The following is a 27370-nucleotide window of genomic DNA, read 5'->3' as shown; positions in this document are numbered from 1 at the left end:
TCGCGAATTAAAGCAAGCCATCAGGTACACAAAGTCATTTAAAAGCAGTAGGCTACGCATGGAACTTGGCTAAACACCTCGCAGACATATCCCAACATTTTTAAAGAGTTCAAAGAACGACAGGTTAACGAATATGCTATAGAAAACACGACTACAAGGTTAGTGCCAAGTTCCTCTCTTATGTTTTAGTCTAGCCTAAGTGAAACGAGTATGGTTCTCTGGGATAAAGCAAACCTTCCTTCATCAATGAATTTTGACGAGACATAACGAGCTGTAATCATTTTGACGAGACATAACAAGCTGTAATCATAGGGTGCTAACGTGATGAAAGCGCAATGTTCACGCCAGAATAACATTACCATAACTTGTAAACGATCTATTTCATGTTCGGTCAGTAGCCTACTAGTGGTAATATTTGTCATGGCATGTAGACTGCAATTTGTTCAATAATTATTGCCCAGATGTAGGATAGGCTACCCGAAATGTGCTAATTAAAGCCCACAGCATAATACCACCAAAGCGTGTTGAGTCCTAATAATAATAGCGGCGTATTGTTACAGTACGTGCTAGCAAATCATGTTATCAAAGAAATAGACGTAATGTAGGAATGCACACAGATATATTGCAACAGGTAATGGTGTAGGCCTATCTGACGAAGACCTGAGTGGTTGGAACGTCGTACTTGTACAATGGGCGCAAAGAAGACTATTTTCACATTTTCCCCTTTGCAACTGTCAAAGAAATCCCATGAACACGGGAAGGCCTAGGGTAGCCTATACTGTACATCAGATGGCCTAAAGATTAGGCCCCTCTGCATAGCATTCAGTGATTTGCATGCAGTAATTTTAACACTGACCTTGATCTAGACTAGTTTGGCTATTTAAAGCTACTTTATTGCCAAAACACAACACAATGTAAATTAACTATAACAAACAATAAAGGACTTAATCACAGAAAGTAGGCCTACTACTTTACTGACTATAAAAAATAATAATTATGTAGGAAGTTTAGAAGTTTAGAACCCAGAATTGACCTACACACAAAAGTGCACCAAATTCAACACAAATGACTCAATACACTTGGAGGAGGTATGAGTCCTTTCTTCTCCAGATATCTTAGGATTTCGCCGTAGTATCGTTTTAGTATCGAGCATCGTGATATTTATGGCAGGTATCGTATCGAAGTCATAATTTTGGTATCGTGACAACACTACCTCTCCCGTGTCCGTACGTGCACTCAAACGCTCTGGTGCGCGGCTGGACTGTGTTAGCATGTTGCTATGCTAGCGGGCTTTGACGGCAACTAAGCGTAGAAGTAATCAAAAACATCCACGTTTTACCGACTTAAATACAGTTGCACGAGTAGTTGATAGAAATGCTACGGCCACGCAACATGAAACGTGGCGATTTTCCAAGCGAATAAACCGGAGAACTACAATGTGTGGCGCAATAGCACTTGGGAGTACTTCGACCTAGCGTAGTAGTATTGTTAACACCTAATTGTAGATCCTATCCACCACAGAGTTTAGAATCCATGCTGGATCGACCCTCAGCCTCTCCCTCCCCTCTGAGCGAGAGAGAGGCACACACACTAGAGATGCGCTGATGGGCTATTATTTCAACCATAACTGCATAGCAAAACTTATCATCCATCAGCCATCCATCAACACCAACGTTTTTTGACCAATTTTCGAAACGGCACCCGCCCACCATCCGCTGGTTGTTTTAATAGGCTATATGGGTGATGCAGCGCTGCTGACGTGAGGCTAGAAAGCCCTTGCCTGTTCTAGGAAGACTGATCCAATGCAGCAAATATATTAAAAGGCTAAAGTCGTACATTGGCTATGTTGTAGCCTATCCCCAGAATATCAGCAGCAAACTCAGTCTCTGTCTCGCAAAACAGTCTCCAAATAAAACACACATCAGCCTGTTGCCTTTTCTGCCAGCTTGTGAAAATATATCGTCCAAATTGCTTGATTGCATTGCATTCTCCACGTTTTTAGCTACATTTTCATGTACCACATCAGCATTTTTGTTCAGTGAATCTTTTTGTAAATTGCTTTACAATTACCGTCGGGCCTATAGGCCTATTGCCTGGCTTGCCTCAGCTTCGGTCACGTCCTTTTACAATTTTATCATTGTAATAAAAAACGCAATTTGCCACATAATTTCAACATGCTCCTGACCTACTAATTAATGCCTATTGTACTTTATTTTTTGCAAAAAGAAAGAAATCCTTGATAAAATAACAAGTCATTCACATTATAGCCTACTTTACACACTGTTATGTCAGGGTGACTGAAAGCCTGTTCTGAAGACTCCCATTCATTTTGACTGCACGAGCGCGTCTTTTTCAGACAGACAGCACAATTCATTTTAAAGCAATTTACAAAAGATTCACTGAACAAAAATGCTGATGTGGTACATGAAAATGTAGCTAAAAATGTGGAGAATGCAATGCAATCAAGCATTTTGGACGATATATTGTCACAAGCTGGCAGTATAGGCAACAGGCCGATGTGCGTTTTATTTGGAGACTGTTTTGCGAGAGACTGAGTTTGCTGCTGATATTCTGGGGATAGGCTACAACATAGCCAATGTACGACTTTAGCCTTTTAATATATTTGCTGCATTGGATCAGTCTTCCTAGAACAGGCAAGGGCTTTCTAGCCTCACGTCAGCAGCGCTGCATCACCCATATATAGCCTACATTAAAACAACCAGCGGATGGTGGGCGGGTGCCGTTTCGAAGATTGGTCAAAAAACTTTGGTGTTGATGGATGGCTGATGGATGATAAGTTTTGCTATGCAGTTATGGTTGAAATAATAGCCCATCAGCGCATCTCTAGTGTGTGTGCCTCTCTCTCGCTCAGAGGGGAGGGAGAGGCTGAGGGTCGATCCAGCATGGATTCTAAAGTCTGTGGTGGATAGGATCTACAATTAGGTGTTAACAATACTACTACGCTAGGTCGAAGTACTCCCAAGTGCTATTGCGCCACACATTGTAGTTCTCCGGTTTATTCGCTTGGAAAATCGCCACGTTTCATGTTGCGTGGCCGTAGCATTTCTATCAACTACTCGTGCAACTGTATTTAAGTCGGTAAAACGTGGATGTTTTTGATTACTTCTACGCTTAGTTGCCGTCAAAGCCTGCTAAACATGCTAACACAGTCCAGCCGCGCACCAGAGCGTTTGAGTGCACGTACGGACACGGGAGAGGTATGACTCAACTCGTGAAAGTTAAGGTAAGAACATATATTACTACTGACATTGGGTGGCGTGTTCCTTTAAGAGAATGAGACTGTATGTTTAAAGCCTGAGAAACTGACAGTTGATGCATTTTCATGCACTGTAATTAACACCTCCCTCTATGGCTACGTCTGAGCCCGCTAGCATAGCAACATGCTAACACATTCGCGTCGCGCGCCAGAGCGTTTGAGTGCAGGTACCGACACGGGAGAGGTATGACTCAACTCGTGAAAGTTAAGGTAAGAACATATATTACTACTGACATTGGGTGGCGTGTTCCTTTAAAGTTCAACGTGTCTCTCTTTTATTATAATTTTCCCTTTGGCTCAGGCATCAGCATAGTGCCTGGTGTTAGATTTTTAGCATGATAAATGCAAATGACTGAAGTTACCACTCACTGTTAATGACATATGCAGAGTAGGCTACCCTAACACCATTTTGGCCATTCAAACGTGTAGATTTTTATTCACATAATTACTAGGTTGTTGCCTTTTCTATCCAGTAGGTGGCAGTCCAGGATAAGAAATAGCAGTTCAAGAAAATAAACAAAATAGTAGGAACAAAGAAATGAAAGCAGCATAGCCTACAAGTGCAAACGGAAATGTAATGTGTGAAGTTATTGGAATGGCAATTGTACCTTCTACATACTTTTGAAGACATTTTGTTTCAAGCGTGCAACACATGTAGTCAATTTATTTATTATAAGGGAGTTTGTCGGTTAGTTAGTCGGTCATAAGGTAGGCTTAGCAAAGCGTTAGCAAAGTTAACTTTGACAAGGCTTGCGGCTAGCATTATTATCATCAGTGTGCTAACTCATGTCAGTATTGGTCTGGGTGTTCTTTTTAAAACGTAGGCCTAGGCCAGAGCCCGTTTACGGAGAGCCGGATCACTCCCTAACTCCATTGTACCTGCAATCTGTTGCAGTTCCGCTAGGGGCGATCACGAATAAGTGCAAAAACAATGGGGGTCTATGAAGCTAGACGGCTAAATTTGTCTCTCACTTGGTTGTCGTTGAGAAATCGACGATTTGATTGTGGTTTCTGCAAGCTCAATATGGATTATAGGTCAAAAGTTGAATGAACGAGTAGTCACGTCCTTTCGATTTCTTACAGGTTGGATCATTGTTGCCCGCAACACACTAGCTTTCTGCTAATGAGTGTGATGAGAATCGCAGGAAATGAGAGTGGCGGTTCTCCCCTTATTAGACATTCTCTGTATAGGCTAAATGTTTCATTCAAAGCAGTGCTTTCTCGTCTGCCTTCTTCAGTCACGATAGCCAGACTGCACTGGGTCAAATGTCACTATGAAATGTGATATTAGAGGGGATGCATCCCCTCTATTGAAATCCGAAAACTTCTTATTATTACAGTGCATGAAAATGCACTGTACTGTTCTTCCTAGGCAACTTCTTATTACAGTGCATGAAAATGCACTGTACTGTTCTTCCTAGGCAACTTATTATTATTATTATTATTCCGCTTACCACTTTTTCTAGACGCAATTTCTCTTGAACAGTTTAACTTAGAATACTTCATTCAAACTTTGTAACGTAGGTTTTCAAACAGATCGGGTTGCTATGTCTTTTCAACTTTGAAACTTTTATACTTTTTAAACTATTAAAGAAAAACGTTTTAAAATTCCCCATAGACTTAACATTGCCGATTATGACATCATAATACGGCCATTAAGCAATTAGAATCCTATGGCAGGTGTTCAGGCCACCTGGATCTCAACTGCCAGTCTCAGGCTTTAAGCATACAAACTGGCCCTATTAAGACTACACATCCTGTTCAACTGCTTCCTCTGCCAAAAACTGTTTCAAAATAAAAGTCCTCACTACAATATTTCACTGTTAAACAATTTAACCCTTTAAACTACTGAACTTTTTAACTGTTTAGCCATTGTAATTGTTACTTGTCATCAACTATGACTCCTACCCACTATAGCTAGTTAGCATGGTTAGCATAGTTAGCATGCTAGCATGTTAGTTAGCATTTTTAGCAAAATTGCTAAAAATGATTAGCTAAGTTAGCTAAGTCACATGGTTAGCGTAGTTAGCATGATAGCATGTTAGCATGCTAGTTAGCATTTTTAGCAAAACTACTAAAAATGATTAGCTAAGTTAGCTAAGTCACATGGTTAGCATAGTTAGCATGTTAGTTAGCATTTTTAGCAAAACTGCTAAAAATGATTAGCTAAGTTAGCTAAGTCACATGGTTAGCGTAGTTAGCATGCTAACATGTTAGCATGCTAGTTAGCATTTTTAGCAAAACTGCTAAAAATGATTAGCTAAGTTAGCTAAGTCACATGGTTAGCGTAGTTAGCATGCTAACATGTTTTAAATTTCACAGGTCTTTGAATACCATGGTAGTGATGATATTCACATGCCCATAATGCATGTTTGGCATAGCGCCACCAACTGGCAACAGAAAGAATGGCAATTATACTGATGTCACATGATCAATTTGAACATACTCCTCCTAGACGGTTTGCCAGATTCATTTGAAATTTGGCAAACATTATGCCAAGATGTCGCTGATGTTAAATTGTGAATGGATTTTTGAATGTTGTAATGTATTTGATATGATTTTAATATCTCACCACATAAACAGGAAATGTGTCATAAATCACACTGCATTGAATGAATGGTCTGAAACTTCTCAGGTTAAAAGATATCATGATTATGATGATATCCAGACACCCAATGGGCCTGCCTGACATAGCGCCACCACCTGGCCAAGCAGGAAATGTGCCAGAAATGGACAATGCCTTAAGTGATTGATCTGAAACTTTATCAAATATCAGATATCATTATTGTGATGATATTCACATTTGTAATTCACAGGCCTAGCATAGCGCCACCATTTGGCCAAGCAGGAAATGTGCCAGAAATGCTCTATGCTTTGAATAAATGGTCTGAAACTTTTCAGGTTAATAGATATTATGATTATGATGATATCCAGACACCCAATGGGCCTGCCTGGCATAGAGCCACCACCTGGTCAAGCAGGAAATGTGCCAGAAATGCACAATGCCTTAAGTGATTGATCTGAAAGTTTACAAGCATTTTGGATATCATTATTGTGATGATATTCACATGTGTAATTTTCATGCCTAACATAGTGCCACCATCTGGCCATCCAAAAAGTGTATCAGAAATGTTCTTTGCTTAAAATGAATGGTCTTAAATTTCTCAGGTTAATATATATTATGATTATGATGACAACCAATGGGCCTGCCTTGCATTGCGCCCCCACCTGGCCAAGCAAGTACATGTGGCAGAAAATAAAATACAAAAACAAATAGCACACGCATCAAATATGTACATTTCACAAACGCACCACGTCGGTGCTTTGTTGGATTCCGACATGTCACGGGTTGCGGCCCGCAGGTGCTCGGGCCCGCCATTGCCGCTTGCGGCTATATTTAGGGCCCGAGCACCGAAGGGCGCAAGGCCCTATTGTTTTTGTAAGGATTATTATTATTATTATTATTATTATTATTATTATTTATTATTGTTATTCTACTTTTTTGCTGTCCTGTTTTTGAGGTAGTTAACATGGTCGAAAACTCTTGAAATTTGGCACACACGTCAGGTGTCACGCAACGCAGTTAGGTACAAGAGCTTGACCCCGGGCGTGGCCCAGGGACTCGCTAGCGCCCCCTTAGGTGACTGATCCTGTGGTTGACATATATTTTGAGGTGGTTAACATGGTCGAAAAGTCTTAAAATTTGACACACACATCAGGTGTCACACAAAGCAGCTAGGTAAAAAAGCTTGGCCCCGGGTATGGCCCAGAGACTCGATAGCGCCCCCTTACGCCCCCCTTAGATGACTGATCCCGTGGTGGGCATATACTTTCAGCTACACACACCAAATTTGGTGGGTGTATGTAACTCCCAAAAACAAACAACTTTTGTATGAACATGCCATTAGCCACGCCCACAGGAAGTGAGGTAATTGAGATTTTGTGCGTTGTGGACATGATCAATTTTAACGTACTCCTCCTAGACGGTTGATCCGATTCATGTCAAAGTTGGTATACATGATGCCGAGATGTTCCTGATTATAAATTGTGAAGCTTTTTTTTGATATGTTGTAATTTGACGAAATGGCGAAATTATTAATTTTAATACCCTTCCACATAAACAATAAATGTGTCATAATTCACCATGCATGGCTTGAAATGTTTTAAATTTCACAGATCATTGAAGACCATGTTAATGATAATATTCACATGCCCATAATGCATGTTTGGCATAGCGCCACCAACTGGCAACAGAAAGAATGACAATTATACTGATGTCACATGATCAATTTGAACATACTCCTCCTAGACGGTTTGTCAGATTCATTTGAAATTTGGCAAACATTATGCCAAGATGTCGCTGATGTTAAATTGTGAATGGATTTTTGAATGTTGTAATATATTTGATATGATTTTAATATCTCACCACATAAACAGGAAATGTGTCATAAATCACAGTGCATTGAATGAATGGTCTGAAACTTCTCAGGTTAATAGATATCATGATTATGATGATATCCAGACACCCAATGGGCCTGCCTGGCATAGCGCCACCACCTGGCCAAGCAGGAAATGTGCCAGAAATGGACAATGCCTTAAGTGATTGATCTGAAACTTTATAAAATATTGGATATCATTATTGTGATGATATTCACGTGCGTAATTCACAGGCCTAGCATAGCGCCACCTTCTGGCCAAGCAGGAAATGTGCCATAAATGCTCTATGCTTTGAATAAATGGTCTGAAACTTTTCAGGTTAATAGATATTATGATTATGATGATATCCAGACACCCAATGGGCCTGCCTGGCATAGCGCCACCACCTGGTCAAGCAGGAAATGTGCCAGAAATGGACAATGCCTTAAGTGATTGATCTGAAAGTTTACAAACATTTTGGATATCATTATTGTGATGATATTCACATGTGTAATTTTCATGCCTAACATAGCGCCACCATCTGGCCAACCAAAAAATGTATCAGAAATGTTCTTTGCTTAAAATGAATGGTCTGAAATTTCTCAGGTTAATATATATTATGATTATGATGACACACAATGGGCCTGCCTTGCATTACGCTCCCACCTGGCCAAGCGAGTAAATGTGGCAGAAAATAAAATACAAAAACAAATAGCACATGCATCAAATATGTACATATCACAAACGCACCACGTCGGTGTTTTGTTGGATTCCGACATGTCACGGGTTGCGGCCCGCAGGTGCTCGGGCCCGCCATTGCCGCTTGCGGCTATATTTCACTATTATTATTGTTATTCCACTTTTTTGCTTTCCTGTTTTTGAGGTGGTTAACATGGTCAAAAACTCTTGAAATTTGGCACACACGTCAGGTGTCACGCATCGCAGTTAGGTACAAGAGCTTGACCCCGGGCGTGGCCCAGGGACTCGCTAGCGCCCCCTTAGGTGACTGATCCCGTTGTTGGCAAATATTTTGAGGTGGTTAACATAATCGAAAAGTCTTGAAATTTGGCACACACATCAGGTGTCACACAAAGCAGCTAGGTAAAAAAGCTTGGCCCCGGGTATGGCCCAGAGACTCGCTAGCGCCCCCTTACGCCCCCTTAGATGACTGATCCCATGGTGGGCATATACTTTCAGCTACACACACCAAATTTGGTGGGTGTCTGTATCTCCCCAAGATGAACAACTTTCGTATGTACAATGCATTAGCCACGCCCAACAGGAAGTGAGGTATTTGGGATTTTGTGCAGACTAATATGTGATGAAATAAGTGATGAAACATGATGCCAAAAGAGGTGCTTCCCATGGGTGAAAACGCATGAAATTTGGCACACACATCAAGTGATACAGTGAATAGACAGGGATAAAAGCTTGGCACCGTGCGTTGCCCAGGAACTCCATAGCGCCCCCTTATGTCACTGTGACTTGTGGTTGGCATATAGTTTTAGATAAACACACCAAATTTGGTGGGTGTATGTAACTCCCAAAAACAAACAACTTTTGTATTAACATGCCATTAGCCACGCCCACAGGAAGTGAGGTAATTGAGATTTTGTGCGTTGTGGACATGATCAATTTTAAAATACTCTTCCTAGACGGTTGATCCGATTCATGTCAAATTTGGTATACATGACGCCTAGATGTTCCTGATTATAAATTGTGAAGCTTTTTTTTGATATGTTGTAATTTGACGAAATGGTGAAATTATTAATTTTAATACCCTTCCACATAAACAATAAATGTGTCTTAATTCACCATGCATGGCTTGAAATGTTTTAAATTTCACAGGTCTTTGAATACCATGGTAGTGATGATATTCACATGCCCATAACGCATATTTGGCATAGCGCCACCACCTGGCAACAGAAAGAATGACAATTACACTGATGTCACATGAAGAATTTTAACATACTCCTCCTTGACGGTTTGTCAGATTCATGTGAAATTTGGCAAATATGATGCCAAGATGTTGCTGATGTTAAATTGCGAAGGGATTTTTGATATGTTGTAATATGTTATGATTTTAATATCTCACCATATAAACAGGAAATGTGTCATAAAGTCACAGTGCATTGAATGAATGGTCTGAAACTTCTCAGGTTAATAGATATTATGATTATGATGATATTCAGACACCCAATGGGCCTGCCTGGCATAGCGCCACCACCTGGCCAAGTAGGAAATGTGCCAGAAATGGACAATGCCTTAAGTGACTGATCTGAAACTTTATGAAATATTGGATATCATTATTGTGATGATATTCACACATATAATTCATATGCCTAGCATAGCGCCACCATCTGGCCAAACAGGAAATATGCAAGAAATGCTCTATGCTTTAAATGAATGGTCTGAAACTTCTCAGGTTAATACATATTATAATTATGATGATATCCAGAGACCCTATGGGCCTGCCTGGCATAGCGCCACCACCTGGCCAAGCAGGAAAATGTGCCAGAAATTGGTAATGCCTTTATTGGTTGATCGGAAACTTTACAAACATTTTGAATATCTTTATTGTGATGATAATCACAGTTAAGCAAATATAATTTTCATGCCTAACATAGCGCCACCATCTGGCCAACCAAAAAGTGCATCAGAAATGTTCTTTGCTTAAAATGAATAGTCTGAAATTTCTCAGGTTAATATATATTATGATTATGATGACACCCAATGGGCCTGCCTTGCGTTGCGCCCCCACCTGGCCAAGCAAGTATATGTGCCAGAAAATTAAATACAAAAACAAATAGCACACGCATCAAATATGTACATTTCACACACGCACCGTGTCGGTGCTTTGTTGGATTCCGAAATGTCACGGGTTGCTGACCGGAGGTGCTCGGGCCCGCCATTGCCGCTTGCGGCTATATTTAAACCTGAAATTCAAGTAGTTTCACTCGAAAATTACATGTCAATAACGACTTTCGCCACTAGGGCACGGCCATGTTTTAAAAATGCAGGCGCTACGTCATCAGAATGGTTAGCGTTTGTTCGTGGATGTTTTATCCATTAGCGGACGTTCACTTTATTTCAATATGCCTACGCAAATTCTGTTGATGTTTGTTTTTGTGTTTGTACAAGAACAAGGGCCGCTGTAATGTAGCTTGTAGGCCTATCAGAGACAGTACTTAATTAGATTTAACTTCAGTCGCAATAATGTGTTTGGATGTTCTCGCACAACTTGTGGATTACCGCGACCTGAAAATTGCATCGTTGATGAATTGGTGAATAAACTCGGGGCGCGAACTTCTCATGTGTGAGTAAAAGGTTTCTTTTTGTGATTGATTAGTATCAATGATTGCATTTGTTTCACTCAAGTAGTAGTGGAAACTATTTGCAGAGACTTTCTAACCTGGTGAGAACACACCCTAAACACGCACTTTCAACAAACAAAAATCGCCTCAGTCTCCCGGAATAGCCATAGGCAAAACTGTATCTGACCGGTGTAACGTTGGTACTAAATCATTCATCGCAAAGAATGATTTTTGTAGCACGTGCAACAAATATGTGTAGGTACAGCCCTGCCCTGAATACATCTCAACGTGCGCTCTAAAACATCTGGTTTAAATGGAGATGTAGATCATCACGGGATCATAGACAGGTTATCTTTCAGGTAGCCTATATATTTTCCATTAAAAAACCATCACGTAGCGAACGTGTTGTGGCTAACTCACTTAGCTCCTGTTAGTAGCCTAGGTTATGGTCATAAGCAAATGAGATGACAGTCGAAAGATACAATTAGTGCTGTTATCGATTTGCTTGGTAGCCTAAAAAACGCATTTATGGTTTTCTACAAATACATCAATAATCAAATTGGCCTCCATCACTCAACCATGCTAACGGTAACATTATTTTACCTACGTTCTGCTATTGATAGGATTAACGTAGCCTACCTGCAGTAAAAAACAAGCATGTCCGATAAACATTCTCAGATTTATTTCGGCTTCAAGAGGAAATGGGAATTACATGTCATGCAGAAATCATCCTACCCTTAGACGTTCTCTGCGGTAAACTACTGTAGCCTACAGTCTTGTCCTTGTAGGAAGCATAGTGTCTTTCCAACCCACTTTAGATTAACTTCCAACAAAATTACGTCTCACTGCAACGATGCGCCATCTAGTGGACAAACGACTACTTATCGCCAATACTGGAAATGCAGCCATGATGATGATGATGATGAATATTTATTTTGGCTTTCTTTTAATCCTACTGAATTTATAATTATGTATCGGCCGTTCTAATACCGATAGTATGTGGGTGCCTGTGTGTGCATGTGTATATGTGTGCACCACCATCTACAGGCCAATGAGTGTAGAGTCACTAAATGTACACATAACTTAATTTTTTTGACCCCCCCATGGATGAAATTCTACGAAACTTGGCATACCCCCAGAGAATGTCAGGTTAATCTTACACATACAATTTGGTGCAGTTCTGAACGTCTTTACTGAAGAGAGGGGCGATTAAAGCAGAATGATATTGCATTTTCATTTTTTACCGGGGGGGTGCAAATCACAAATGAGTGATTATGGGCTAAGTTGATGTGGGCCCTTGAGACCAACATACCATAAAAATGTCTTCATCCTCGGTGCCACGGTTCAGGTAGTTATTTAGGAAAAACTGCATTTTTAGGGTTTCGGGGGGCCCAGCGCGGAGGGGGAGTGGCACCCGGGGACCAAACGAAATTTCTCTGTAAAAGTCTAGTGGGGCTACATACCCACCAAATTTCATGTGCCCCGGTGTTTCGTGCCCCGGGTATCGTTGACCAAAATTTCAGGAAGTAGATGACGGGAAAAAAAAAAAAAAAAAAACTTTGACAATCCCTATATGACCGCTTCGCTAGCTTCGCTAGCGGCGGTCATAATGATTAGCTAGGTTAGCTAAGTAACATGGTTAGCATAATTAGCATGCTAGCATGTTAACATTCTAGTTAGCATAGTTAGCATAACTGCTAAAAATGATTAGCTAAGTTAGCTAAGTAACATGGTTAACATAGTTAGCATGCTAACATAGTTAGCATGCTAGCATGTTAACATGCTAGTTAGCATTTTTAGCAAAACTGCTAAAAATTATTAGCTAGGTTAGCTAAGTAATATGGTTAACATAGTTAGCATGCTAACATGTTAGTTAGCATAGTTAGCATAACTGCTAAAAATGATTAGTTAAGTTAGCTAAGTAACATGGTTAACATAGTTAGCATGCTAACATTGCTAACATATTTAGCATGTTTAGCAAAACTGCTAGAAAATGTTAGTTAAGTTAGCTAAGTAACATGGTTAGCATGTTATCATTGCTAGCACTGCTATAAAACATTAGCTAAGTAATATGGTTAGCATAGTTAAAAATCTTAGCATAACTGCTAGCAAACATTAGAGCCATTCCAACTTTCAGTTATCGTCAAATATCTACCTATACACAGCCATTAAACTATTTGAATATCAACATTCATTCAACTTCCAGTCTGTCAACAACTTTTAAATTATTTACCTTCAACTTTTAAACGGTCTACTTTTAAACTATCATTAAACTATCTATTAAACTAGCTGTCTATCAACAACTTTTAAACTATCTACTGTCTATCAACAACTTTTAAACTATCTACATTCAGCTTTTAAACAGTCTACTTTTAAACTATCAACTTTTATTAAGCTATGCAACCACCATGTCTATCCTAGCATCACCGTAGTAACCATCTCTGTATTATCTGTTTTAACTATACATGATATTTTACATCACAACTTTAGCATTTTCATGCACTGGTAATTCCTTGGAATTGCATTTCTAGTTATTATTATTATTTTTCTTTTTACCTTTTTGTGTGCGCTATTCAGCCCAAACCGCTTAACGTACAAATTTGGTTCAAACACCGTTTCGTAGATCTTCCAAGGCTTTACCGTCCTATCCGTTTTTCATTTTTGAGAAGTTTATACTTTTTGAGATATTTGTAATTAAAAGTGTATTTTTCCCCCATAGACTTGAATGGGGGCTGTGATGTCATAATAGAGCCAGCTGCGCTCGTTAAGTAGTTCTCAGAGCAGTTCCCAGGCTAATTAGAACACTGGCACAGGTGTCACCTGTGAGGAATTCAACTGTCTCAGCTTCTAAGCTTACAATCTAGCTCTACCTGAACTACACATCCTGTTAAAGTGTTTCCTGTGTGTCAAAATAAAAATCTCAGCCATATCTCATGCATTATATCTCCAGAACGGCTTGACGTACATGCTTCAAATTTGGTACGAGTGTTTTTATGGACTCAAAGATGAAGTGAGTTGAAGTTGGAGGTTGAAGGTCAAATGTCAAGGTCAAAAACACCTTGAGTATGATATCTCAAGAATGCCATGTCACACAAGATTCAAATTTGGTTACTCCAAAAGCACCTTTGCAGGTTATCACAATTACCCTACCAACCAGCTAGCAGCAAGCTCAACAGCCTCACCAACACCCTAACCAGCAGACTGCATCCCCTCGTGTAATTCCTCGGAATTGCATTTCTAGTTATTTCTGTAATTAATTAATCAAAATGAACGCGTTATTTTGACAGCCTTAGTAAAAATCTAATCTGATGTTTCTCCTTTGCTTCACAGTTATACTGTGCAGATTGGACAGCGCACTTTTAACCTACCCGGTTGCTCCCACACCTGTATAAAGATGGTCACAGAGCGCAGATGCTGCCCAAATTTTTGGGGCCCTCGGTGTCTGCGTAAGTATTACAGTTTTAGTTTATGTATGTTTATTCTTCAGTCAATGAGTCACAAAGGTCTCAGTGAGCTGTGCTTCTGTGGACAGAAATATTTTATAACAGTAAAGTGATAAAGAGAAGTGTACTGTAAACACGTGACATCACCCAAAATCAAAGACATTTTTCACATACAGTTTAGCAACCAGACTATGTGGATCATATAGATTTTATTTCAGATAGTCAAAAAACTTAAATGTGTTTTTTGATGCAACTTACTGGAATTGTCTTTTTGTGTTTTTATGGCATTGGAGTTCCAGGGTTGTCCTCAATTCACTGAGAAATTAAAATATTACTAAATTAAGTGACCACTGTGTTACGTTTGGCTGTCATCTATGCTATTATTAATGCTTCTTTATTTTCTTAGCCTGTCCCAGTTGGTCGGGTAAGGCATGTAACTGGCATGGCACCTGTCTGGATGGACCCACAGGAAATGGTACCTGTGTATGCAAGGTGAGACCTATATTTTCACAATTACAGATCATTTCATTGGGTAGAAGGCAAGGCATAAATGGTTTGCACTGGCTAAGAAATTGCATCAGTTATCCCTGGCACATTAATATTGTAATATTGTCCTGACACATTTACACATCTCTGTCAACATATGGACGCGTTGTGGGATTTCAGTGGGCAGAGTGTGTTAGGTCAAACTGAAACATGTGGCCACTGTGATTTACTGTGGACACACCCACAAGGGCTAGTTCCTTTGTGGAACATGCATAGTGGACTTAAAACTGCTGATATGTTACCACTTTTCACTTGTTTACTTCTTAAAGGTGCAGTCAGGGTTTTTATGCAGTTTCAAATGCAGCCCATTCAAAATTTTGTCACATTCAGCAATCATCTCCACGACTGCTAGCCGTGATTACATTGTAAAAAAAACTCTCTGTAGTCTCTGTAGGCAGCACAAACTCCAAAAACTGGACACAAACAAAGGGGGGCAGCCAGTCCTGTCCCCCAAACAAAATGAAACCCTGCATGGAATTTCTCTGGAAATACTTAAAGTAGGGGTGAGCTACCTCTGTGGTGTTTTTCATTTGGTCCTTGTTAAAATACAATGTACAGTATATTTTGCACAAAAATGTCTGCTAATAAATTTAAATATAAACATAAACGCAAACAAACATGAGTTCCTGCCCAATCCCTCTGACCGCACCTTTAAGGTATGTAAAATCAGCGTTTCCTCAGGAAAGTAGATAACTCACTTGGACATGGACGAATAATGCTGTTCCTCGTTTATTATGACCGCCACGCAGCGAAGCGGTGGTCATATAGGTTTAGTCAGTTTAGTCTTCCGGATTTTTTTCTTCTTCAGTAATTTTGTGTCAACGATTCCTGGGACACTGAAAGTAGGGTGACCACCCGTCCCGCGTAGCGCGTGCGCGCACAGCGTTTGAAGCCCAATTCATGCGTCCCGCAAATTGAGACTGTGTCACGCATAATCAATGCTTGCTCAAAAAAAAGTTGGTCGCAGTGTTTGAACGATATTTGTATTCACTGGAAATCATATGGACCTAGCAGTAACCTACAAATAGGCTACCAAACAGGCTACCTCATCACCACACAAAGCATACATTTCATTGCTGTGGACTGATCTGTTATCAGAGATTTCATTAGCCATATTACCTTCACTAACGTTAACGTTATCCACTGCGGTAGCCCACGTTAGGCCAAGTGGTGGCTGAAATATTCCCAAAGCACATATACAACAAAATAAAGTCTGTTATTTACAAATACAGTGTTATTTTATTCCATACAACAAAGTAATTGCGGAGGAGGTCAAACCTAAATGTGGCTTTATACAACATTACAGCGAACGTTAACGTTACCCAGAACACTGCAGTTTTTTTCTCCTGCGCCTGCCTTTACTAACATGCAAATTCACCATCCTTCCTCCCCCTTCTCGTTCCGTGAACCTGGAGGCGTGAGTTAAGACTTTTTTTTTTAACTGTTCCTGTGGTGTTGAGCAACTACAATTCCTGTTAATCGTACAATTTTACATTATAATTTATTTAAAGTTAATAAATTGTAATGAAAAATAAACATAAATTAAATAGCTTAAAGTAAATCGTGAGTGGAAGTGCATCTGTCAATTCATTGAATGTTCAAAGTATTATGAATCTTTATTTAGAAAAAAAATACACATTGGTTGGCCTATTCATGAACAAAGCCTATATCAGCATTTACACATGTTTAGGGGAATAGGGCATTATTAATATAGGCCTATCATGTAAGGTGGTATGTGCTATAAATGGGTAAACCACTAGTGAGTTTGCCCGTGAAGTGGGGGCACCACCGCGCCAGGCAGTGTCCCACATTGTCCCTCAGAAACATACCCCTTGTCCCCCCTTGGGCATATTAGCAGGTGGTCACCCTAACTGAAAGACCGGGGTACACAAAACTAGGTGGGCATGTAGCCCCACAAGGATGACACAGAACCATTGTTTTTCATTTTGATCTGTCACCCCCTGCCGGACTGGACTCCCCGAAAGGAGGGTAGGGTGGATACTGTTTTCTGTGAATATCTCGAGAACCGTAGGGCCTAGGATGACCAATTCTTTTTTGTATTTTGGCCATGTCAACCCATCCAATATCCACTCATTTGTATAGCACCACCTAGTTAAAAATGAAAAAGCAAAAACGAGGCATTGTAATCGCAGGTATCTTTGGCTGACAGGTTCAAAACTGCACGGAATTTGAAGTGTAGGATCATTATGACACCCTCTGAATGCATGCCAAATACACAAATACACACACACACACACACACTCACACACAGGTACGTACACACATGCACACACACATACACATAAACACACACACATTAACACAAACACATACATGAACGCATGCACAAACACAACCACACATACACACACAAACACGCACACATTTTCACTTATTTACATACACAAAAGTTGCAAAAGTAGGGGATGGAGTAGGAGATGTAGACAAATTGACAAGCGTGATCTCATTTTTTTGCGGAGAGAATGTGCAGGACTGAGCGGTGGTCATATCTTGTACCGCTTTGTGGTATATGCTATATATACATATTGAGTGCAGGATTGTCAACATTTCGAAAGAAATATAAGTTCAAGCATAAAACTTGATGAAGATTAAAACCGGACAGATTTCCGGTTTAAGGAATAAGGTGGATACACTCACACAGGGATGACAGGTTGATCATTGTCAGCAAGTAAATAACTTGAATATCACACATACATTAAACAGCAGTGGCATTACGTGACTACACACGCTGCAATCAGGGTTCTAAATTAACACCCGCGAACCCGCCAAATGTAGCCTGGAAAATCCAGACCCTGGTGATCTAGAAAGATTAAGGGTCTGGCCACGAACAATGTAATGGCCTAACTCGAGGGGCGGCAACAAGCATGCATTTAAAAATCTCACTGCACACAATTGGATAACACTAGACCATGTTTACTCTGAAGGATTTCGGACTTCGACGCAATCGGATAACACTACGACCAATGTGTACTGTCCTCCAACGTCGCAGCGCTGTCTTCAACAGTTCATCTGGTTCCCCGGAATGTTGGGGTAAAAGTAACGTGCATCATTGCTCATTGCCAGAGTGTCTCGCAGAGACAATTCGAGAACTCGTGAGAACTCTGGATTTCCAGGGTACGCCAAATGCGGGTTAAAATTAATTTTGGCGGGTGTTAGTAAAAACTTACTAGCCAGTTTAGCCAGTTGATGCATGAGGCATTACATGCATGATAGGCTCTGTTCTCGGTCATATATCCCCTGGAAGTACTTCCTACATTTCCCATGACCACTGTGCCGTAATGCTACGTGATGACGTTTCATACGGCCATTGGCTGCGCACAGTTTGCGGTGAAACCAGCGTGAGAGACCATGGAAACGAACGGAGCGTCTACCAGAAAACACAAGGAATTAGAATAATGAACAGAGCCAGAGCAGGGAGCATAGACTGAAAGAGGAGGGAGTTAGCCAGTAAAGTAAAAAGTACATAAAACATGTACATAACACAAATACATAACGCGTTATGAAATATTAACGCAAAACGCATTGTGTTTACCTATTTCCTTTGTGGGGGGCTGATGTCAGGTAACAGAGGCCCCAAAACCGTTTATTTTATTGTCTATGGAGTTAGCTGAAGATGGAACGTGAGGAACTTGTAGGCGAAAATTTTCAAAAGCTGCCTGATCAGTGATCACCACCACCAGACGCATCACGCACTGTGCATAGACAGTGGAGAGACAGAGGAGGGACCAACATTTAGCCAATAAATAGTAGCTGTAGGCCTACTGCAAACTGTTTTTCACTCTTGTTAGAGAAAGTATACAATGTCAACATGCACCAACAGTATGTTACATAAAGATGATACTTCTTGGGTCCTCCCTATAAAGATCCAACTTCAACGTAGGCCCTATGCTACTCCATTTAATTGATAATGTGGTTGGGACAGACTTATGGGGGCGAGAAGAGGAATGAAGCAGGGGATGAGGATATCAACAGAGAAATAGATAGATAGATAGATAGATAGAGATCCCAAACAGTTCCATTTTTTAACACATTATGTCTGTAATTAATTATGCGTTATTTTGACAGCCCTAGAAAAAACATAAGTTTTCTACAGTAAAAATTGTTTCATCACATAAACAAACTTAACGAAATGTCACTTTTGCTCTGAGGTTTGTTTAAAACGAGTCAAAATGAAGTTAGCTATGAGCATCATTTCTGTTGCAAGGGAGTCAGATTAACTAGAACATGAAAGCTGCTTCTTATAATATCACTTTATCTCCTCTGCTCACAAAGCTGTAGACTGACACCGTTTCGAATACAGTATGAGAGACTGGCATAACAATACCAGCAGCCACCATTAGAAACGAATCAGAGACAGGAGAATATCAACAATTATTGCTGTTGGACAGTGTATGGATGACTTTAGTGAAGTTGGAAATTTTCACGTAAAGTTGAAATTGAAGGTACATTGTCTGTAAGCTCCAGTATCCAAATGAGGGGAGAATTCTAGCAGCAACCTCCTATGAACTTGGCAATCTCTTTTTCATCATTAGCCTAATTAATATCTCTGAGCTTTACTGCAATTGAGCAAACTACAGTAGATGTACCGTATAGCGGCACAAAATATTACCGCCGCTCAGTCCTGTACATCCGTTCCGCGAAAATCAATCACACTTGTCAATTTGTCTCCATCTTCTACTCCATCCCCCACTCTTGAAACTTTTGTGTATGCTTGTATGTGTGCGCCTGTGTGCATGCGTGTGTGTGTGTGCGTGCCTGTGTGCGTGCCTGTGTGCGTGTTTGTGTGTGTGGATGTGTGCATGTGTGTGTGTCTATGCGTGTGGATGCGTGTGCATGCATGCTTGTGTGTGTATGTCAATTTGTCTCCATCTCCTATAGAGCCTGACCGATATGGGATTTTGAAGGCCTATAGCCTACTGATTTCGATGTTTTTGAGTTTTTCAAAAACAAACTTTAGCGTTGTGGCCAACTAACTTAGCTCCTGTGTATGATCAGATAAGAATGGGATAACAGTCAGAGACAATTAGTGCTGTTATCAATGTGCTTTGATATAACCGCGTTTATGTTTCACAAATACACCAACAATCAAACTAGCCTCCATCACTCAACCAATGCTAATGGTAACTATGGCTGGGCGATATGGCTGAAAACTGTATCACGATATAAGTATTTCATCGATATCTATAATTATTGATTTTTTCGTTTTAAATCTATTTCAGATAAGGACCAGAACACTTTTATTTTAAACTTAACATTCCTCTGATTTTAATCACCTCAGTTATCAATCAAAGCAAACAGGGAAAAGAAATAGCAACACAATCATGAAAAACACTCAAATAAATAAATGTGCACATAAGTCTGAATGAAAGGTAACACTGCTTGAAGCCTGGAAATATTGTAAACAAAGTAGCTTAATTTGCTAGTTTATCATAGTCATATCATAGGTTAGACTGTTCAGTTTCCCCACGTGTGTTTAAGTTTCAAATGAATACTTTTTCTCCTTGGGACAGGCTGTTTGAGTCTTGGAAAATACTTTTCCATTTGCATCGGGATTGAGATGATTAGAATTTAGCAGTCAATTTGAATGCAACAGTTTTGAACAAATTCGTGCAGCGTGCTAATGATGCTAACCGGATTTAATAGCAATTTAGCCAGTCGTCTTGAACGATTGTGAATGTTTGGATTAAATGTGCATGCTGAGGAGGGATGCGCCTGTTGAGAGGGAGAGTGCACGGGGCAAGGACTCATTGAGAGTCTGGGTTGAGGTAGGCCTACATCTATGCCTACTTTGGTAGAGCTGCACATACATGGATTTCTATGCAACGTCACAAAAACATGCGTGCGCAACCAAGAGGCAGAAAGCACCATAGAACAGCATAGAGCAATGCAAAAGAGCAAAAGAATAAAATGAGTTTTTGTACTGAAAACTGCACCAATTCGAAATCACAATGGTTAGAGAATGTTAAATATGTTCAATATCCCTAATGGAATGCATGTCTTCGCCAAAAATGACAAAATACGATGTTATATTAATAATGCAAATGAACGGCAAACTTTGAAATATAGTCTGAAATGAGATGTTATTATCATTGAGACAACAGGGTTATACAATAAAATCCGATTGTAGCTTACAGCAGCCGACTATTTAGGTTAAGTTTATAACGTTGTTGACGGCCACCAAGCGCCTTCTGCCTAACGGCTACGCGCGCATCTAGTTTTGTTGGTAAACGGGAAACCCGTGTATACTAGCTACAATGCCAGATATATTTAGCCTATTTATTTATGGACAACGTAAGGCGGGAGGTGTGTGTTGCTATTAAATATCCAATGTTCTATCGAACGTATTTTTATTGATGTAATTACATGTCTATTGCGATACCGCTATCGTTTTATCGCCCAGCCCTAACGGTAACGTTATTTTACCTAAGATATAACATAAAGCTGGTGTAAGATTAACGTATCTGCAGTAAAAACCAAGCATGTCTGCTTCTCATGTTTATTTCGGCTTCAATGTGTTACAAACCTGGCTCAAAGCAAGCAACAGAGTAGGGAAAGGCCACACGTGGAATGGCGATATATATATCGTGAGCTCCTGAGACCCCGCGTCCTTGTATGAGGACATAACATTTAGGCCTTGCAGGACTTTCTACTTCAATATTCTGAATACATTTCAGTTGCCCTCATATCATGACAGTTATTTGTACCAGTTAGTGGTAATAAAAACACATTACACAGTATTGGGAAAAAACAAGATGGCGTCGAAATCAAACTACATGTTTTATCAGCACGCACATGACAACTGTTGTCATGGTAGAGTACCGTTGTAATTTATGGGGTTGAAACTTGTTTATTTATGCTTATTAACACTTCTAGTATGATATGGCATACATTTTTCACATTTATTTTTTATTGTAACACATCAGGAAGCTTTTAGCTTTGATGTCCTCATTTGCGGACATCGGGACTTAAATTTGTGCTTCCGGATTGCGTCCACATAATAGACCTATGGTGCTACAGTAGTTCTAAATGTTAAGCAGTTTTCAATACAAACATGCACACACACACACATTTTGCATTGTTTTTTTAATTTTGCACTGTTGTTTTCACACAGTCTTGTCAACTAAACTGTTAAATTGATTTTTTTAAAGGTGCGATTTGTAGGATTGTTAACGAACGTTCTGTAGGCCAAAATCAAAACACTGGTGAACGTTCTCAAGACTACCAGACGCGAGCCTCTTCTGGGTTGCCAGATGTAATGAAGACTTAGCTAACGTTAGTTGACCTGCCGCTGCTTTAACGTTTCTCCAACCATGACCCAGCTACACATTACGGAAACAGTGAAAACAAAAAATACCTCTCTAACCAACGTAACATATTTAGCTGAAGTTAGCGATGCAGATTTTAGAAGTTTAGCATAGGCTACCTGTTGTGGAGAAATATGGCCAGCTCTGCGTCAGACTTGATATTCTTAGTTTGACGAAGACGTCACCATCTCAGGAAGCTCCTCCGATGTCCACTTAATTTGTTTCTTGTTTTAATTTTGGAAATTTGCCTGCCTCTTGTAGGCGTTCATGACTACAACTGACAGCTGTTGACAGTTGGCCTTTGCTAATTTGGCAACCCAAATAGGAGGACGCGCTAGCCCATTATTAATACGCTATTCTAGAATTAATCGTTCAAAACATAAACGAAAATTCCAAGAGATTCCGCCCCGTAACTGATTTTTTTTCATGGGTTTTACGGGGTTTCACGGGTTAGAGTAATGTTGTCAAATAAGCCATTACTTCAATTCATCGTGTTTCCTCACTCTCTGACAACATATGGTGATCATTTTTGGAATGGTTACAGTTTATTTTCCATTATTTCCTACATACTGGACCTTTAATTATATGTTCTAATGAATATGCGCTCGTTTTACTAAATCATGCGCTCATTTTATTGAATTGTGCACTCATTCTGGTACATAATGTGCTCATTTTACTAAATTGTCCACTCTTTTTTAGTAAATAGAAAAAACTGTGAGCTCATTTTACAAAAATAGCACAATTTAGCTAAATGGAAGTACAATTTAGCTAAATGAGCCCACAATTTAGTAAAATGAGCACACTATTTAGGAAACTAAGCACATAATTTGCTAAATTCAGTGCACAATCGAGTACAATGAGAGCATGATTTAGTAAAATGAGCACACATTTTAGTAAAATGAGTGCACATTCTCTTGATACACACAAAATATCTTGCAATGGCATCTCCGGGGTGCCATACTATCACACACACACACACACATACTGTAGTTTGCATTGTTTTTGCACAACCTTGAATTTAGTGTTGAATTTCATTGTTTATGTTTTTGTTACTTGATAATTTTTCAGTTGAAATACATATGTGCATACGTGCACATTCACTCTCTCACACATGTTTGTATGTGTGTGTACACTGCTTTAGCTTCTGGCTGCAACTACTCAAGCTAGGTAAAACAGATTATTTTAGTTTTTTCGTACCGTCAGTACTCAATGATTGCTGGATCTCTCCTTTAAGTCAAAGGCAGAATGCGCGCAGGATGAAGTGCTTTTAGTTGCACACTTTTTTTGAATCATGCACATGGAAGTATTTGCCCCTAAGTTTCTAATAGCATGGTATCTGTGCTTTTTTGTTGAAGAACTTGTAGTCACATCCATCACTTCCAATGGAAATGTCCAATGTAAATAGTGCAGTTGTGGTGAAACTGGAAAAGGGAATATAAAAAAAATCATATACATTTTATATTGTCCTCTTCATCTCCATGAAAGATACTGTGGAAGTGGGAAATGTAGGTTCACTGGGGTCCACTTTTAAGTTCACCTATACCAACCTATATCACCTTACTGACAATGTGTAATATCATTTGGCTTTGTGTGAAATGGTATATAGTCAGTGTATAACTGATTGTATGTTTTGTCATTAACCATGCTTGTTTTTAGAATGGGTTCAGTGGTTTGGCATGTCAAGAATGCACAAACAAAAATGCTTATGGAGAACACTGTAATTCAGGTACAGTTGTTTTTCAGTAAATTCAAATACAAAGATCTTTCACTCTTGACCAATTTGTTTCCTACTGTACACTGCACCCTTTCATTATTAGTAATGCAATTCATCTTGATATGAAGTTACTCTCTCCAACCAGTCTAAATGTTTAATGATTCAATAGAATGTAGCTGTGCAAATGGAGACTGTAACTCTGGACCAGATGGTGATGGGGAGTGCTATTGTCAACCACCCTTTTCAGGACCCAAGTGTGACACTGGTAAGATGTGTTGGAATCAGCCATGTGTTTGAAATGATTTATCGTGCATATGAGCATTGTGGATTATGAGGCTGATTATATATATATATTTTTTTTTTCTCTTATAGTCTCTGAATCATGTAAAAACTGCACCGACTATCATTACTGCAAAGGAGAGAATGCAGGTGCTATATGTGAATGTCTTCCAGGCTTTAAGAGGATTGGCCGCATCTGTGCACGTAAGAGGCTTCATCTTTGTCATCTTAAATATCATTTAGGTTCATGTTGTTTTAATTAGGAGATGCGTTAATAGGAATTACCAAAATAAAAACAAGATAGAGGAAAGATGAGTCTTCAAACAGCGAGTGAGAAAATAATTTGTGGATCTGCCCTATACCTCTCCCCTTTCAAGTTTCATGAAAATGAATCAGGTAGTTTGTTGATGTTGTCCTGCTGACAAACAAACAAATCCCACCAAAAAAATAACCTCCTTGGCAGAGGTAATTACTAAGTCTTCAATTAAAACAATGTGGGACCAACTTTTGATTTTTATGTTTGCCAACAGGTATATGTGTTCCTGGCTCCTGTGATAAGAATGCAGAGTGCTCAGTCAATGCTGGACGCTTTGAGTGTAAATGCCATCTGGGTTATGAGGGTGATGGCAAAGTGTGTGTCCCTGTGGATCACTGTGCACAAAATAATGGGGGCTGCCCGGCCAACTCCACCATCTGTGACTATAAAGGCCCAGGGCAGGTGAGAAAGCATCAGCAATAATAAATGGTCAATGTGAACAGATTTCTATGACAAATCTTTTAGATAGATAGATACTTTATTCATCCCAAGGGAAATGTTAGGCATCCAGTAGCTTATACAACCATAACACAACAAACACACATACATACTAGCTGCCTACTGCATTCACCTCGCCTCTTCTGTCAGCAAAAACAATCTTATTTATCCTCACATTTGGAGTAAATATCCATGACTAGCCTAGCTCTTGAAGAGGTTATAGCTATAGCCTACTAGAAATGAGTCAAACCAAGGAAGATAGTAGCTTTGATTAGGAAATTAAAATGAGTGTCTGTAAGCTACGTAGGACCAAACCACGGCAGACTTTGTGACAAAAGTTTCATCTAAGCATTTATTTTGCCTTCAAAATCATATTTCGGGGTTGTTTTTAAGTGTAATATTTCGCTGAGAGATGCATTAGAGGTTAAGGTATGTATTTGTGGTCAAATTATTAGAAAAATTATATTTTAGGATTTTTTTGACCCTCTCTCCTTTAAAATAGCTATATCTCCGATTTCATTTTTTTCGACATAGGACTTTTTTTTTGTTGTGGCACACCCCATATACAGTAAGGTCTTCCCTGAAAAGATGTTGTCTGGATGACAGTATACTGTATGTTGCTCAATATCTGTATACTGTACATCATTCAGCATTAATTGTGCCTTGCCAGATGTAAAAGACACATGCCATACCATTATACTGTAGACGCTGGCTTTTGAACTGTGAGTATGCACTAATAACAAGTTGGATAGTCAGGGTACCCCCAGAATTGTCAGACCTAAATTTAAGACTTTTTAAGACCTTTTTAATACCACTTCAGATTAAATTTAATTTAACCTACATTGCACCCATTCGGATAGAATAAATAATATTAAAGGTAAGATTAAACCTCAAATAATTACTATTTACAAGTGTTTGAACATGCCAACATGAACATGACAGCAGTGCAGTGGCAACGCAAAGCTTTGTTGCGGTAGTAACATGACTGAATGTCCCGCTTCATGGACAAATTTACACGGAATAGAACCTAGTTGATTTCAGGGATTAAAGTGAAAAAAAATCGTTTGACTGAACTTTTTTCAGGCCTTAAGTCATACGTTGTTCATATCTACCTATAGCGATAGCACCACTTTTGCGGTCGCGACCTATTGGTTTTTAATGTACAAAAAGATGCAAACAGCAATGTAAAGCACCAAATAAACACCAAAACGAGGCTACAGGGTACTCTTAAGTTACTATATAATTAATGCCACCTACAGGTGAATGCATAGAACATAACAATCCTATGGTTTGTGTACCCTGTAGCCTCGTTTTAGCCGCCAATGGCCGCCATGTGAATAAGGCGAATTGAGAGTGTTCTTGATTGAGATTGAGTTTTCCTGATGAACAAAACAATATTTCAATACCATCTCTGACCATTGCTGATTAGCCATTGCTGTTCTTTTCTACTGCAGCAATATTGTAGCAAGGCTTTAACTTACACTCTTATTTAATTACTTCAGGCCAAAAGTGTTTAAAGGGGAGATTTTTTTTCTTGTTAATATACAATTCAACACCAAGTAAAATCTATAAAATCAAGTTTGCAAGACTTCACATTTCCTCATCAAAGTAACGAATCAGAACAGTCTAGATATTGTTCATATTTCCATTTGTTGCCTCATCCGCATTTAATGAAAACATGGTAATTTTGAGTTTTACAGACAACTCAGTTTTCCAATGAGCAGCAATACTGTGTGTGCTCGTGCAGGAGGTCTGCGCATCTGATAACGACAATCTGGAGGGGGCGCTTTTGTCTTCAGCAACAGATTGACAAGAGGTTGCGATATGGTGAGGGACAGGTCGTGTTGCGCTATGAAAGAACATGCATAGCCTACTTTCTGAGCGCAAAAACGGTCAGCATACATAAACGTAGCCTACCTCTGTCGTGGTGGCTAGTTGCACCAGGTAGGGAAGATGTCCTGAAGTGCACGAACGTTAACCTTATGGCGGTCTTCTGATTGTTGGCGTGCTAAAACGTTTTCCTATTGCATCCATAAACAATTTTCTTGCAGCAAACCGCACAAAAGCAAACCCCTGGCACTTTATTTTTTTACACCATGGCTTGTTAGTTCTCCCCCGTTTCCAACAGCCGCCCATCTCCATTTATTTTTTAACTTTTGACACATGGGCCTTCCTTTAGCAACGCATCCATGACAGCTAGTGGCCTTGTCAAATAGACGCACACAAATCATGACGCTAACAGGGGCGTTTCTAGACTTTAAGGACAACTTGGGCTTAGCCCGGCTGGACCGGATGTAAATGT

The 27370-nt window shown here is 39.6% G+C and overlaps 1 protein-coding gene across 3 annotated transcripts in view; it reads left to right on the top strand.

Moving 5' to 3' along the window:
* Positions 1 to 27370, top strand: part of stab1 (stabilin 1) — a 149469-nt gene that overhangs the window by 11850 nt on the left and 110249 nt on the right. For all 3 annotated transcript variants that reach the window (XM_076269084.1, XM_076269083.1, XM_076269086.1), the window contains exons 3-8: positions 14338 to 14453; positions 14857 to 14942; positions 23978 to 24047; positions 24205 to 24300; positions 24408 to 24518; positions 24845 to 25032. In XM_076269084.1, the coding sequence (XP_076125199.1) occupies positions 14338 to 14453; positions 14857 to 14942; positions 23978 to 24047; positions 24205 to 24300; positions 24408 to 24518; positions 24845 to 25032 (667 nt within the window). The remainder of the gene's footprint in view (positions 1 to 14337; positions 14454 to 14856; positions 14943 to 23977; positions 24048 to 24204; positions 24301 to 24407; positions 24519 to 24844; positions 25033 to 27370) is intronic.

Source organism: Alosa pseudoharengus, unplaced genomic scaffold, assembly GCF_046254945.1.
Source record: "Alosa pseudoharengus isolate Yale_2024_CS ecotype anadromous, Long Island Sound unplaced genomic scaffold, YU_APseudo_1.1 YU_APseudo_1.1_scf_5, whole genome shotgun sequence".
Taxonomy (NCBI): Eukaryota; Metazoa; Chordata; class Actinopteri; order Clupeiformes; family Clupeidae; genus Alosa; species Alosa pseudoharengus.
Note: the sequence above shows the minus strand (reverse complement) of the source record. Positions and strands in the feature narration are given on the sequence as shown.